The sequence below is a fragment of the Orbicella franksi genome, chromosome 14, assembly GCF_964199315.1.
Source record: "Orbicella franksi chromosome 14, jaOrbFran1.1, whole genome shotgun sequence".
Lineage (NCBI taxonomy): Eukaryota > Metazoa > Cnidaria > Anthozoa > Scleractinia > Merulinidae > Orbicella > Orbicella franksi.
In genome coordinates this window covers 18,669,249-18,684,239 of record NC_138158.1, presented here as the reverse complement: position 1 = coordinate 18,684,239, position 14,991 = coordinate 18,669,249, and the positions used below count along the sequence as shown (strand labels likewise).

General features: G+C 38.6%; 2 protein-coding genes across 2 annotated transcripts; one reads left to right on the top strand and one right to left on the bottom strand.

Annotated features, from left to right (window-relative positions):
- Window positions 1-8,628: 8,628 nt before the first annotated feature.
- Window positions 8,629-9,691, bottom strand: LOC145468375 (uncharacterized). Its single transcript, XM_081452070.1, has one exon. The coding sequence runs from the start codon at window positions 9,646-9,648 to the stop codon at window positions 8,824-8,826; it is 825 nt and encodes a 274-aa protein (XP_081308196.1). The 5' UTR covers window positions 9,649-9,691; the 3' UTR covers window positions 8,629-8,823.
- Window positions 9,692-10,241: 550 nt separating this feature from the next.
- LOC145468376 (uncharacterized) lies at window positions 10,242-13,831 on the top strand. The gene has a single exon (XM_081452071.1). The coding sequence runs from the start codon at window positions 11,769-11,771 to the stop codon at window positions 12,444-12,446; it is 678 nt and encodes a 225-aa protein (XP_081308197.1). The 5' UTR covers window positions 10,242-11,768; the 3' UTR covers window positions 12,447-13,831.
- Window positions 13,832-14,991: the final 1,160 nt, after the last annotated feature.

Below are 14,991 nucleotides of genomic sequence, written 5' to 3'. Positions count from 1 at the left end.
CTGCTTTCGAATAAATTTTACTCTTTTGAACTCAATGCGGCATTGTTTAAACTCTTCCCAAACGCTTTGTTTCCCGTCGAAGTAACCACAAATGTGAAATAAATAATGGGAAAATCGCGATAAGAGAACTGAGAGCCGTTCTCCTTTTCGCTCTTCATCTCTAGTCAAGACCATTAATGAAACAGTCAAATGAACTGCAATCGAATGTGCAAGGCTCCTTGGACTTCAGTTCCATTTTCGAATGTGCTTTCTGTTGTCAACAGAGTTTGTGATTTATTATTGGTAAAAGCCCTGTCTCATTAAGTCTTCATACATCTTAATGGGGGCCCCTCTCGTAATGCATTTGTTTTTGTTTGAAAATTCAATGCAAGTGCAGGACATGAAACCAAGAGCGCTTTCAGCCTTTTTAATTCGAAATCTTTCAGTCTTAGTATTTTATCAAGTGCTATGAGAGCGTTCTACAAAAGTCGTTTTCGTCAAATTTAATTAACCCGCAAGGAAAACGGAGAATTACAAAAAAAACCCTTCCAATTGAATTTACCCGCTGAAAGAACTAAAGAAAATCTGCAGCCTGAGGCTAAGTGAGAAAATTGTTTGCTCAAAGATGACAATTGCCTTAAATTTGCATTCGAACCGTCACCATACCAGATGATCTTCTGAATGGATTGTTTTCTTTCAAGCAGCTTTCCGGAGTAATGAATATGTGAGACTAGAAACAACTCTCTGCTGGCTGAAATGGTCGGTAGGAACATTTGGGCGGAAAAAATGTGCAAGTGGATGTTTTAACGGTGCCTTTTTATGTCGTTTTTATCTTGGGCGGTTCATTAAACACCAGTGTTTTCCATATCTGCGATTATGACTCTTTGATAACCACGGTATCGAATCTTTAATATTTAAGAGCATCTTACATAAAGCGCCTGATAATATTGGCTAAAGGCCGCCTACGAGCATGATTCCAAACTTATCTACCTGCAGCTTAGGGAATATACAAAAGAGCGATAAACGGACACTGCCGGGTGGCACAACCGGAAACACAGGAAAATCTTTGCCTTCTCACGAGATGATGCAAGGTTTTGAGTTCGTTCAGGTAAAACTTGAGGAGCCAAATATTTCCCAAAATGCCCAACCAGTCAGTAAGGAATATTATCATACGGCTGTTTTCTTGACCTTGCTGAAGGTGGAATTCAGGAATACAAGTATAAAAAGAAAGATTTTAGTTAGTACAGAGGTCGCGCCCGTGAAACAAATGAGTCGCGCGCGAGAAATGAATCAGTTCACGTGTCCGGACAATGTGCAGTCTCATTTCATCGATTTCCGGTAAAAAGGCGGGCATTTTTTTATGTTCACTGGACCGTGGGAGTTGCACGTCGATAAATATAATGTTGTTATTTATCTCCTTCGGCAAATTTCTGTTAGATACTCTGTTCTGAATAAAGCCTGCGTGCTTCTAAGCAGGTTAAAAAGGCATCATAAAAAAAAAAACAATTGACAATTTGTTTCAAAAGATTGACATTCGCGACTGGTTCAGTAAACGTAAACCTCATTGCAGCATTGTTTTATGAAAGACCAGCTCTATGCACGGAACTTTTGAAAAAGGTACAAACATGGCAACAGAGATAGTGCTTAATGATTTTCTTTTTTAAAATTCTATAATTAAGTAATCTTTCACAGTTAAGAAATCTATTCCTTAGAGATGCCTGCCGAAAGACTGTACTTAAATGATCAATATTAATTCGAAGAAGGTAAGCTGACTAAAATTGCGATTTGCATTTTGTGGGAAACAGCAATATACATGGAAAACGGTTACAGGATTCTTGTACACATAATAATATACTTATATACCGCCAATTCAGAGTCAGTTGTAAAATTATAATGAACCAAGTACATCTATAAATCTTATTAGAGCCCTGAATTTAATGTGTTCGTTGTTTCGCTGTACATTGAACGAGTCTTAGAGTCCCCTAAAGCGAGTCAAAATACAATCAATTGACTGGTTACAATGTACAGAACTTTATGATAATAACTCTGTAAAAACTGAACTTTTGAACAAAACACTTATTATCAAACGCTTCTTTGTCTAAAACCATATATAGTTTTCGAATCCCAGCCGTGGTTTGCGCAATTGCGCGGCCTAAAGTTGCAGTCATTTCTAAACAAACTCTGGCTCGGCCAGTCTACGTGGGCCGATAATATTCAGTATGGGACCTGTTCTTGTGAACTAAATAGTGCCATATGCCCACGTGTTAATTAATGCCGTTTTATTGTGTGATATTATGAAAACTTTGTGAAGCTCTGTTGGGGATATGTTAAAGTCATGCAAAAATTGCACTTTTGTATGAGAAATGATTCATTTAAACGTGTATACTTTGAGCTGTGAGGACTGTGCCAGATTAATGGCCAATTGCGTTTTTTCTGTCACGTGCTGAAAAAAATTTGAGCAATAAACTAACCTGAACGCATCGTTGCTTAATTGTTCATAATGTGTAGAAAATCTCAGTTGGTATCATATAAATGCTGGCATTATACCCTCGCTTAGTTTGTGGATTTCTTTCTTATCGTTGTGTTATGAGCTTTAGAATTCCTTTTTCTGGAAGCTAACAGAGAGCATTAAGTTTTTAACGCGGCCGTTCTACGGCACGGTTTTTTGTTAATTGGCGGTGAAAGTGTGCATATATAGTATTCAAAAAGCCTAGTTGTGTTTAGAGCCTTCTTTAAATCAATTTATATTTTAATTAAGTTCCCTGATAATTTATCGTTATTCTGAAGATTTTTTTAAATTTGTTCAAGTAAACTTCTCCGGAGCTATGTCTTAGCCGACTGATTTAGAGCTCAAATATCTGTGACTTTGTTTTGTTGCTCGGTTAGATCTCGTATCATCGATATGGCAAAACCAAAACTAGTAATGCCTCGTGTTTGAGGTGTTGTAGAAATAATAATTAGTGACTGAGGGAGAGGGACCGAGGTTTACTGATAACTCCAGTAATCGTCTTTTAATTTAAGAAGGACAGCAAGTTTTTGCCAGGGAAGGAATCTAGCGAGGTGAAGTTTATTTCTGAATACTGCGAGGCTCTAACAAAGCATTGGTAAACTGGAAATAATGATAAGCAACTTGCAAAAAAGGGGGGAGGACATAAATGCTCATTTACATATCGAATGGGCGCTGAGATGTTTCGACTTGACTATTAAATACTTCTCAAACAGGGAATATCAAAGTTGTCAGCTCCCGCCTGGCCCTGTCGCAGTGAAATAGTTAATTTCATAATTCACAGTATGTTTAATTTATGTAGCGAGGTAGCTAATTATGTCTGTGTTTTGCAGGGGCGAAAAAAATAGTCATTTTAATCATTAAGGTTGCTTTTTGGCAGAGTTCTGCAATACTTAACGCCGGTGTCAGCAGGCACAAGGCGATTTGTTTTCCACAACTTGTGAAGAATTAAAAAAAAAAAATAATAACGAGATTTGAATTATGTTTTGTTAGACAGGTAACGTTAAGTGGTCAATTGACCATGAATTCAATATATGCAGAATTTACATAAATGTTTTGTTCGGACTGCATGTATCGAAGCTTTCAACCCGCTCTTCGATTCGCATAATATGACACTACATTGTAAGCACGACTCTATAATTGCCATAACGTTATTGCATTCAGTGAGACATGAAATTACAAATGCTTTTTGAAAGAGCTTAGCCACGGTATTTTGAGTTATTTTGGCCACGTACAAAATTAACTTTAAATTGAAGGAAACCTGAAAATAATAGCTTACTTAGATAGAAAAACACTGGAGAGATAATACTGAATCATAAAGGAACAAGGATGGTTAAGAATGGCGAAGATTAACACGGGTTACAAACGACGAACTTGAAAAATTTAGGCCAAACAAGATGCGCAAAACGGGTCTAAGTTCCTTTGAAAGATTCAAATGAAGGTAATTGCAGTTAAAACTAGCGCTATGCTGTGAGTTACTGTTTTCAAATCCTATATCATGAACTACACATGTTACTAGGATTCTAAGTGCGAGAGAGATACCAAAAGTGCGAATAAATAATTTCACAGCGCAAAATTAATGAACCTAGCCTAAGAAAAAAAAAAACCTTTCTCTTTTCATTCGCGCGCTTACGGTGGCATACGACACTGAATTGGACGCGCGAGCCTGGTGTAAAAAGGGAAGTATGTTTTCGATTCAGACTTGATCAGTTCTGATTCAGATCAGTGACTTTGAAACAAATACTGGGGAACAGAAAAATAAATTAAGAAACTATTAGAATCAAATACTCAGGTTATTTATTATCTTGTCTAGGAATTCCAATCTGTGCTGAAAGCCAAATTTGTTCCATTTTAAAATTCCCCGAAGAACGCGCCAGTTATTTGGGGGCGCGAAATTTATCACGGCTCTAAAAGCCGAAAAGCTTGGAACTGGTAAATATGATGCAAAACGGTAAATACAACATGGATTTCTGGTTAACCGTCTATTTTCTCTGCGTTTTCTTGCGACTGATCAGAAAGAGGCTAGTTTCTGTAGTAAGTGGGTGTCCGTTTCAAGTGGGTGTGGGTAATAAGTGGGTATCCGTATTAAGTGGGTATCCGTATTGAGTGAGTGTCCGTATTGAGGGGGTGTCCATATCAAGTGGGTGTTCGTATCAAGTGGGTGTCCGTGTCAAGTGGATGTCCGTATTAAGTTGGTGTCCGTTAAGCGGGATTCCTCTCTATTTACTCTACGAAACACAAAAGATAGCTTTACAACAAATTTCCGAACTCTCGTTAGAATTTCACAAAATTTTGCAGCAAAGTATTTTAGAAACAAGCACGCGAATAATTGGCAAAAAATCTGAAATTCAATTAAGAAAATCCTTCCTTTAATCCAGTTATCCTTCGACAAAGGACAATTCGAAGTATTTGTTACAAAATTTTTACTAACGTTCAGATATGAACAAGTTTGCTGCATGCAAATGATGGAGAAAATCTAAACACTAAATTTTCTGCAAATAAACAAAACCCTATTTTAAAGGCATGTATAAATCCAGCTGTCATGTTGCCATGGCAATGGCACATACGTCAACTAAACTATTTAAATATGGAAGCTTGTTCTGTTTACTTACACCTTGCCACTTTTGGCGACAAAAAGATCAACGTTTTGGGCAAAAAAAAAAAAAGGTAAATGAGGCACAAGTGTAAACAACTGAACGATTTTCAGGTGAAAGTAAAGTCTGCATCAGGCCAAGTGGTCCATATACCGACGAAGCCTTTCCCGGTTTCCGTAGCATTAATTAAGCGATTAATAGTATTTCTACTGCTCGGCATATAAAGGTCTGGCCCCTTCTCCAGGGTAAGTTCCAACTCTTCAGGGGCTTTTCTGTATGCTGCACTCATCGTTTGCTCCTAAATCTACGACCGAGCCAGAAGATTGCGCATGTTCATTCATGATCGGGAACAGGTTTGTTATTAGTACGTAATTTTAAAATTATATACTAGATGAATTTGTAATGATAAGATTAGTTTTCGTATAGATATAAATGTATTCATTGTAGTTGTAAATCTTGAATTGTCACCGTGTATATAAAGATTAAAGATTAAAGATTCATGTTGTACCCTCTCCCTGTGGTAATTGGCCTCCCAGGAACTAGTTCGCGAAGGTTGCCACTGTTGCCTTTTTTTCACTTTACTCCTGTGCTACTACTTTTACCATCCCGTGTGACTCATTATCCTCATCATCACTGCTTTTCGCCTTAAAATGGTGCATAAAGTCCTAGGCTGTTCAGTTGGAGCGTCTGAATGCTAACTCCATTTTGTCTTCTCTTCTGGTCCCCAGGCCACATAGATGACTGGGTTAAGAGCGCTTGGTAGAAAACGTAAGACCGAGATCAGAGCCGTCTTTTGTATTTTGGTGGTCATGATCAACTGGTTCGTGTGGTGTTATTTTTCATTTATATGAGAACAAAGAAAGACGGAACTCGTCAAAACTCAAACTTGTTTTGGAACATGCTGAAGGAGATTTATACTTTGCAGAGTTTCTGTCAGAATATTGTTCACTTTGGCATGCGCAGTGACTCATGAAGCGCTTCCTTAATTTGTAAAGTGATGAGAGAGCTGAGGAAATCGAGAGAATTACAGAATGAAATAGATAGATAATTTTTAAAAACATTGGCGCTCTGTGTATAAGAAATTGTAGGCTTAAACTCTAAAACAAACGAACAATTTAACGATCCAACCATGTAATCCGAAACTTAAAATAAACGGAAAATTACAAAGGCTAAAATGGCGAAGAGGCTAAACTCAAAACGATAAGGCTGGCCTAAAATCCTCAACACGGCAAGAAATATTGTAACAAACATGAAAATATGGAATATTATGACAAGTTCAAACGAACGCGCGAGACCGTTCTGGACAACGATTGGCTGAAAACTAAAATCCCATGAAATCAGACAACGGATGTTTTCCATGAAAAACAAGAGCTATTCCCCAGTGGCGTCGTCGCTGGCTGGGGATTCCTATCTGCCACCGACCCAGGGAACTTCAGATCATTATCTAGTACTAACTCTTTAGCGCAACCCCTCAAGGTAAGCGGCACAGAGGAAGGCCAAAGACTACCCAGTGGAAAATTGTGACGGCAGACCTCAAAGAAATTGGCTTGGTCTGGCGGAGGCTGAATATATCGCCGGGGACGGCGAGACGGGTAGAGGTAATTTCGTGAAGGCCTTATGCCCCAGCCAGGAAGATAAGAATGAGTGAGCGTAATTGCCATCTAGCTACTCATGGAATTTCATATCATTTTCTTGTACTCCCTCTCTCTTCCGCAACTGGTCCGTCTAATGACAGCAACTTGTTAGTCAGGGCTGACGATGTCTTCTTCAGTTTTCTCATAAGTTACGCTATTTGCCTCATCATCGTCATCATCAGCGCCATAATCATCGGCCGCCGTCGCAGTGGAAGCAGCAGCAGCAGCCTCGCCATCAGCGCGAACATCAGCATCAGTATAGGCCTCAATCTCGGCATCAGTCTTAAATTCAGCATCATCATCTGGGCTACCAAGTAACGGCATCTTGTTCGCCCAGGTTGTCGCGATTATCGTCCTTTCCTCTCGTGGTACTTTTACCACGTTTAACTCATGATTGTCATCATAAGCAGCGGCGGTAGCAGCATTAGCATCAAAATCAACATCAGCGTCAGGGTAACTATCATAATTCTTTGTCGTGCCACCGTTAAGCCCACATGGCCAAACTCTGCTCGACCGGCCATTCTGAATGTAAGATGCGTTTGATCATCTTGTCTCTCTCCCAGGGTTTACATCAGGCCTGAAGGATGTTCCAGTGTCTGTACAATCCTTAACTTCTTCTCTTTCAAACTGCAGATTCTCTTTTCGTCGCTGGGTATTTCTGATAGGCTGCTCTTGATATTCGCTTACCCCGCAAGGATCTTTAAAAAATTGTCTCAAGGCGGACCTGCTTCTTCTGTTTCGTGATACATAGATGATTGGGTTAAGGGTGCTGGAGAGGAAAACGAAAAAGGAAGTCATGAAAGGGAACCAGACGCTAGAGATTCTGTCCTCCTTGTTACGGCGCCAAATGGAGAATAGGATTACTGGAACGTAACAGATGTAGTACGTTGCTATGGCAATAACCACAGTTTCAGCGGCTTTTATATAGAGGAGGCAAATTCAGCAGCATTCTCTAAGAAGGAAGAAAGCAAACACCTGCTTCAACATGGAATCACGTGCTTTTTTCAGTTTAAGTGGCATGCCTGTGAACTAGCTAGGTGAAGCTAAGCGTATTGCCCACTATAAATAACATAATCCATCAATATTTTTACTCGCGCGCCATTGGCCTAAACGCGTCAAGTGACCGAATATACCCCAGCTAAAACTGGGGAATATCCGAAGATATTTCTTAATTTTTAAAACCGCGCGTGTTGCGAAAAATGTTTGAAGGATAATAAACACAGTAGTCTCCATTTGGCACGAAAATATGCTCGGAGATTTGTCGTTGGACATTATCTGTTCCTCGAAACTCACAGTTTTCCTCGAGCAACGCTCTCGGAAAACTATTCGCTTCTCGGAACAGATAAAGTCCCCGGAAAAATATCCGAGCATATCGTCGCGCCAAATGGAGACTATTATTTATATAATTGAAGACTTTTTTTTTGTAATATAAAGCTTAGATGGATAACCCTGGATTGACTAACATATCAGGCAGCCAGGGAGTCGATCTGTTCTTTTACCCTGCAATCTAAGTAAAAGCGACGTGTTGAAAAAGGAAAAGATCTTTTTATAAGAACCGCGGAGTAATAAATTTTGAAAGCGATAAAATTTTACCGACTAATTATATACATAAGAAAAGCTTGTCTTAGCTTCCATGCGTAAAGGTAGAAGTTGGAGGAAAAAGCTAAGCCTCACTTTTCTCGATTTTGGCAAGAAGTCGCCAAAATCTTTAAATCTGCCAGTATCGGTTAGGACCATGTATGATTAGCAATTTGCATAATCTTCGCCATAATTAATCGCCAAATCCGCCAATTTGATAGGACCGTATCTGGTGCGATAGTTTTCATAGTTCTGACTAGCAAAAGTTTTCAAAATCAACGCCGATTTGACAAATTTGACTAAAATTCGTCAAAATCATGGAATCGATATTCACGAACGAACACTCAGTTTGACAAAATTTCGTTAAATCAGCCGATTTCGTTACTGTGTGCATTTCTGGACATAAGCGCTCATTACATGACAGCCGCTTCTGACTATTAGGCATCAGTACAGCTTCAGCGTGACATACCACATTGTTATAGTGCAATAATCCCTAAGAAGAAATTGTATTTACACAGAAGAAACATACGATTTAATGACAATCTTTTACCTCTTTTTTCTTCTGGTTAATGGCGAAAACTGACAAAAATCCAAGCACGGTTGACGCGATCGTGAAGAAAGCTGTAAGTGGTGCGGAAACTAGTATTCTTTCCTCCAATATCATTCCTCGGGCTTCATTTAATGGCACTCCTTCAAGCTGATCCATGTCTAACAAGGGCACGGCGGACAATGTCACTGTCGTGGTACAAAGCAGCCAGATCAGGAATACGGCTATTTTAGCTTTCTTAGTTGTCTTCCATGTAAAGTACCTCAACTCGAGTTGCAGCGCCAGGAACCTGTCCAACATAAGGGCAGACATAGAGACAATGTTAAGAAAAGCGAATTCTACGTGCAGCGAAGCAGAGATTATCGCCCATGTTTTTCCTTTCAGTGAGCTGGGTTCCAAGATGAAGGATACTGCAAAGAGCGGCAGGTTGACAAGAGTGTTGAGCAAATCGACCAAAGCCAGATTGGCGAAAAGAATGTTCGAAAAGCTGCGTCGAAACACCTTGAAGCGAGCGAAGATGACGAGAAATAAGCCATTTCCTATCAGTGACACGAGCATTATTTTCACCGTGAGGAAAGCCATCACAGCTTGGGCAGCAAAAGATTTTTGTCGAATGATCATTTTGCATGCTTTAACTGACGAAGAACAAATTGCAGCAACGTTGTGATGGGATGCCCCAATATGCAAATTTTGAATTATTTTCCAAAATGGCACAAATATTAAATTTATGTTCCAACCAGACTCATTTCCTGACACATTGGAGGAAAGAAAAGAAAGATGAACAGAAGAACCATATTTGACAATTAACATTGCAAGCCGTGTTGGGTAGAGGATCAACCACCTTTTATGAGAAAGATCTCCTTCTTTACTGACTAACACATTCAATACTCGAGCGAATGCAAAAGGAAATGAATATCACCTAGAGGCACAAGAGTTTTTTTCTTGTTATTATATACATTGTAGTCACCATCTGTCACACTTACCTCGACCTTGATTATTCCGGATATCACAAAAACCTCATCCAATAATTGTTTATAATTTGTCATATGCAAATGCAGAAACTCTTCAATCGAAGGAACACCCGTTGTAGAATATTAAATTGTGTTTTCGATTTCTAGCTTAAAACACTGCATGGTTATATAGCACAGGATGATTTTATTCCCAAATTTACATGCCAGAGCCGGATTGTTCAAAGCCCGATTAAGCTAACCTAGGATTAGCGAGAATGTTAATTCCAGTTTTGTAGTTTTTCGGTTAGGTTTCCTGTTTATATTATTTGCCCTTCAGTTTTAAATTTGAGTAATCTCAAACTATTCAAAAACAAAAAAAGTGAAAAACATTTTCATACAAGAAAAGTTATTACTTCAGGGTTAACTATTTATCCCAGGTTAGTGTTAACCGGCCGGCCCTGTTGAATTGCTGGTGTTTGAAATTTGTTAACTCAGACACATCGACTTAATAATACTAAGTCTTTATAAATCCCTCCAAACGTCATACGCCGGTATACCATAAAGAAATAACCTTTTCATCGGCCGGGGGCTGATGAAGCTTGGTGGAGGCGAACGAAATATTCCACTGATAACCCTTTTTTGCCCTCGATCTGATTCATACTATAGTTATGTAACACGACTTTTCAGGCGAGTGTGTATACCAAGAAAATACAAGTGACAAGTGGGATATTCCACGATATACTACTAGAGAGCATTGCCTAACTAATTTATACCATGCCACAGAAAAAATACAGTGGCCAGCCTGCAGTCAATGCGACATACGCGCGGTGCATGATGGAAGCGGGGGTATAACACCATCGAATACACAACGGCTTTCCTGTTTTGAGATTGGCTGTACATTCTATGGTATGACGTAAAGAAAATTATTTTATATTTTAAGTAGTTTTTAGGTAAAAAGCTGTTAAAACTATGTAAATTGTACGTTTTCGATCGTTGAGATCGTCTCTGATCAGAGTGCCAATTCTGCAAAAAACTGGGTGTTGTTTGAAAGCAGATTATACCACCACATCTGCTTAAACAACAATTTCTTTTGACGTTATAGCTGACAACTCGGCCAATGTGTATAAGTTAGATAATTCTTCTCTCGCTATCGATCTATTTGTACGGTGACTTTCATTACGTAACCTTTACAGTACTTCTGACAGAGTGCTCCGCCAGTATTGAAAATCTTTCCACAATACCGATACTGGTATATCAAACTTGCAGGTGACAAGAATTAACAAAACCACACATCTCCTAAAGGGTATTTTTCCTTGGTGCATGACGCAGCGAATTCTCAGAACAACAGTAAAAGAAATGTGCGGTAATTATTATGGAGAAGTAATATTTTGAGCCTCCAGGTTTCCATGGTCACTGATATACTAATTCAGATAAACAAAGAGCCTTACTTTTTTTCAGAAGCAATGCTTTGAAAAGGCTAAATGAAAGGACTAAGAGCATCATATGGGAATTGGAGGCCAAATGGAGCATAAAGCTTTCTATTATTTAAAATTGTTAAGTGGAAACTCACAAGACTAGTAAGTCACTTCAAAGAAGTTTTCGTTGTCAGTGTTGCACGTAAGCGTTTCTTGACTTCAAGTCAGTGCAGTTTTTGGTCCGTCTTCTACCACCCCGGAATTACGCATCATTAATTTACTGAGATATAAATTTTACTAAGCTTAGAAGAAGATTACGAGAGCTTATAAATCTTAAGAAGGTAACTAAGGTTTTGAGGCCATAAAGCTAAAAGGCGCATATTTGCTCCCCAAACCATCTTTCAGTATTCTAGATTAAAATTGTTAAACACTCTGTCCCGTTATATCTTTTCAGCAAAACAAGTTGAGTTCTCCGAGAGATTTGGTTTGAGTGAAACAAGGTTACAGTGCAAAGGCTCACAGAAACAACAGCGGAGAGGAACCTGTTTCAACTTCTTGTACGCACATGGAGCAGCCTCACTTAAACCCAGCAACATTGACGCCATTGCCCACTGCGTTAAATGAAGAGGCTCGTATATCCATCAAAGGTATCCCCAGCGCAAAACTCTGGGCGCGTAGACGCCGAAGATCCCTATTTGTTCCTCAGCGCTGTCAAGAAGATTTCGGTAGCGCCTTTTTGTCACATGCAGACTTTCCCAAAGCTAGGGCGAAGTCGTTGTTGTCGTTAAATCGCGAGAGAAAGGAAGAATTTAGTGGGCAAGCCGCGCATAAAATGATGGAGCAAGTTTTAAACATGGAGTTATCGTTCAAGTCGTACGATGCGAAGGAATGCGCTAACGCATCGAGCAACATTACCAAGAAACTGAAAGAGAAGCTTTTCAACACTTTTGATTTGTCGGGCTGTAAAGTCATTTGCTTGTGTTATATCACAAAGCGGGCGAAACCTTCATTGGCGATCGACAGTGGCTCTGCCTGGGATGAAAAGAAAAGCACCGTAGATAAAGATGCATTTGTAGATTACGTCTACAAAAATCATGACATTGTCGCCGTCGCATCTGTGTTTGTGGTCTGCTGCAAAAAGCTTGGCTACCCGAAAAGTGCCGCATTACCGGATTCGTTACCAGCTCCAAGTGTCCCGTTGCAGAAAGCTAGAAGCGCTACTTTCTCTGAACCAGCTCGCTGAGGGCAAGAAGTTTATGGAGACGTTTTCATATCGAACCTTTCACCACGGAAGAAAAATGAATGGATGAGCTAAAGGAATTGAACCGACTCAATTTTCTTCGCCCTCAAATAATAACCATCAATTCATCCTATTGATATAATGAAATGCGAGGTATGTATGATGTACAACTAATGTCAAAGTTAATGAGACATTCAGTATTTGTTAAAAATAGAAATGTACTGAAATGTACGAAGTAAATTGAACTGAAATAGGACAACTCTTTCGTAATACATCAGGCCATGTATATGCAAAAGAATTTGCTCAAATATGAGTCAAATCAAGAATTAAGAACACCTGTACTTCTTGAAGTAAATATTTGCTTTATAAAATAGATTGAAATCGTAAAAATAGGTGTGTTTTCAGCCCCAAGGAAGCAAATCGTACACAACTTGACTGAAACTAACATTGTTTACCTCGCGTAAAAACCGCGTACGTGCTTTGCTTATCATTAAAGGTGTTTTATTCTCTGGACAATAAAAAGAGGTTTTGTTTTCGAGTGCCACTTGAGACGCAATTAACTACCCCAATGGGACAAAGTCAAACAATTTCTTTCAAAGGGTTCCCATCGAATAATTTAATCTATTTAAAGTTACAAGCAGCATTAATTTTTATTCACCTAAAGTGAGTTCTTAAAAAGTTCTTCGTTGGCCTCAGTTTGGCACTTAACCGTTGTTATTTTTGACTGCAAATGATTGCTGCTTTTTTTCCCTACAAAAACAAATACATTAGTTGTATCATGGATAACTTTTTCGTCTTTTTTGTGTCTGCCTTAAGCAAGCAGAGAATTCTGTAAATATGGTTTAGAATCCGTCATGTATATAAGCTGTTGCAAAATATCACTTTTGTATCATACCATAGAAAATACAGCCAATCAGAATACAGGAAAACCGTTGGTATATTTGGCGGCATTACATCCCACCTTCCCATCATGCGCCGCGCGTGTGTCGCATTTATTGTGTTGACCATTGTATTTTCTGTAACATGGTACAAAATAGTTATGCAATGCTCTCTCGTGGCATACCGTGGAAATATCCAACTTGTCAAATGTATTTTCTCGGTACTTACACACTCGCCTTAAAGCTTGTCAGTGTACATCGAGAAAATGCAGACTCGCTGGATATCCCACGGTATACCACTCTAAAGCGTTGCACGGCTAATATGAAGAGAATAACTATAACCATTATCTTGGTTCTTTATTACAGTTGATATTTCTGCTTTCAGTTGTATTGTCATCTCAAAATTCCATACAATGTAAGCGTGCGCGCAAGTAATTGAAAACTTTGCTAAGTTACCAAATTACTGTATTTCTAATTTGGATAGTGCTTATAAAATGACCAGTAATTTGTTGGAATTTGGTTATAATTCAATTCGTAGAAATTCCTCTGGACTCAGCCTCAGGTTTCGCAGTCCTCAGGATTTTTTTCATCCAGTTATTTCTAAACTTGACAGCATGCTGTCCAATTACATCACATACTATAGTTTAGCACTTTTGTCTCAGTTTTAAACATAAAGTGTTTCATTAGATAAGTGTTTTGGCCTGTGCTATTTTAACTGTAAATTCTACGCCTGTATATAAGCTCAAAGCAAGTGTCTAAGTTTTGTGTATCACGGCAATTTGTAGACATCAGCGCCCAATTCAAAGACTGATTCATTTTAGGCATGTATATAAGCTTAAAAGGTTTGTGCATCAAGCGAATTTGCAGACATCAGCACACGATACAAAGATTGCATTGTAAACGGGAGTAAAGTAGAGATTCACACTTTTTGTGAAAACGTTTGTTAAACTCAAGGGTTAAAACAAACTTATACAGATAGATTGTAAAGCTCTGAGCTTAACTGTCGAGGAAAATAGTAACTACATTAGAGTAAAATATAAGTTACTGTCACTGGTTAATTGTAATAATATTTTAATGACAATAGATTATAATATTTTAAGTTATCACACCCGACTTTTAAAAGCTTACACGTCTAAATTAACAAAATGTTTTGATTTGCTAACTGACGGATATTAACTCGGATGTGAAAGTTGTATAAGATCCCTTTGTACTTATAGCGAGATTGTAAATCTGGATAAAAGCATTAATAAATGTTCTTACAAGTCGAAAACGAAGTGTTATATTTTATCGCGATCAGCGGATGCTTTTCTTCAGAGGTTTTCAGTTGCTTTTATGCAAAGAAAACTTATTGTCCAGTCCTAAATGGGAATCAAACGTAACCCAAAATTTAGGATCTTTGACGAAAGTTGAGCAGCACTGCACTGTATTTGTTCATATCGATAGTATTGTTTTACGGCTTTCCAGCTTCCAATAAGATCATTTATATCACGCCATGAAAATACAGACAGTCAGAATACAGAAAAAACATTATATACTCGAAGGCCTTCAAATCGTGCGCTGCGAACTATTTCCCGCCGAATTTAGAAAGTCTTTCAAGTATTGTGTTAGTCATGGCAAAACCGAATTTTCCTTTCGGCGTTAATTTTGAGGTCCAAAACGTAGCAGAAAAT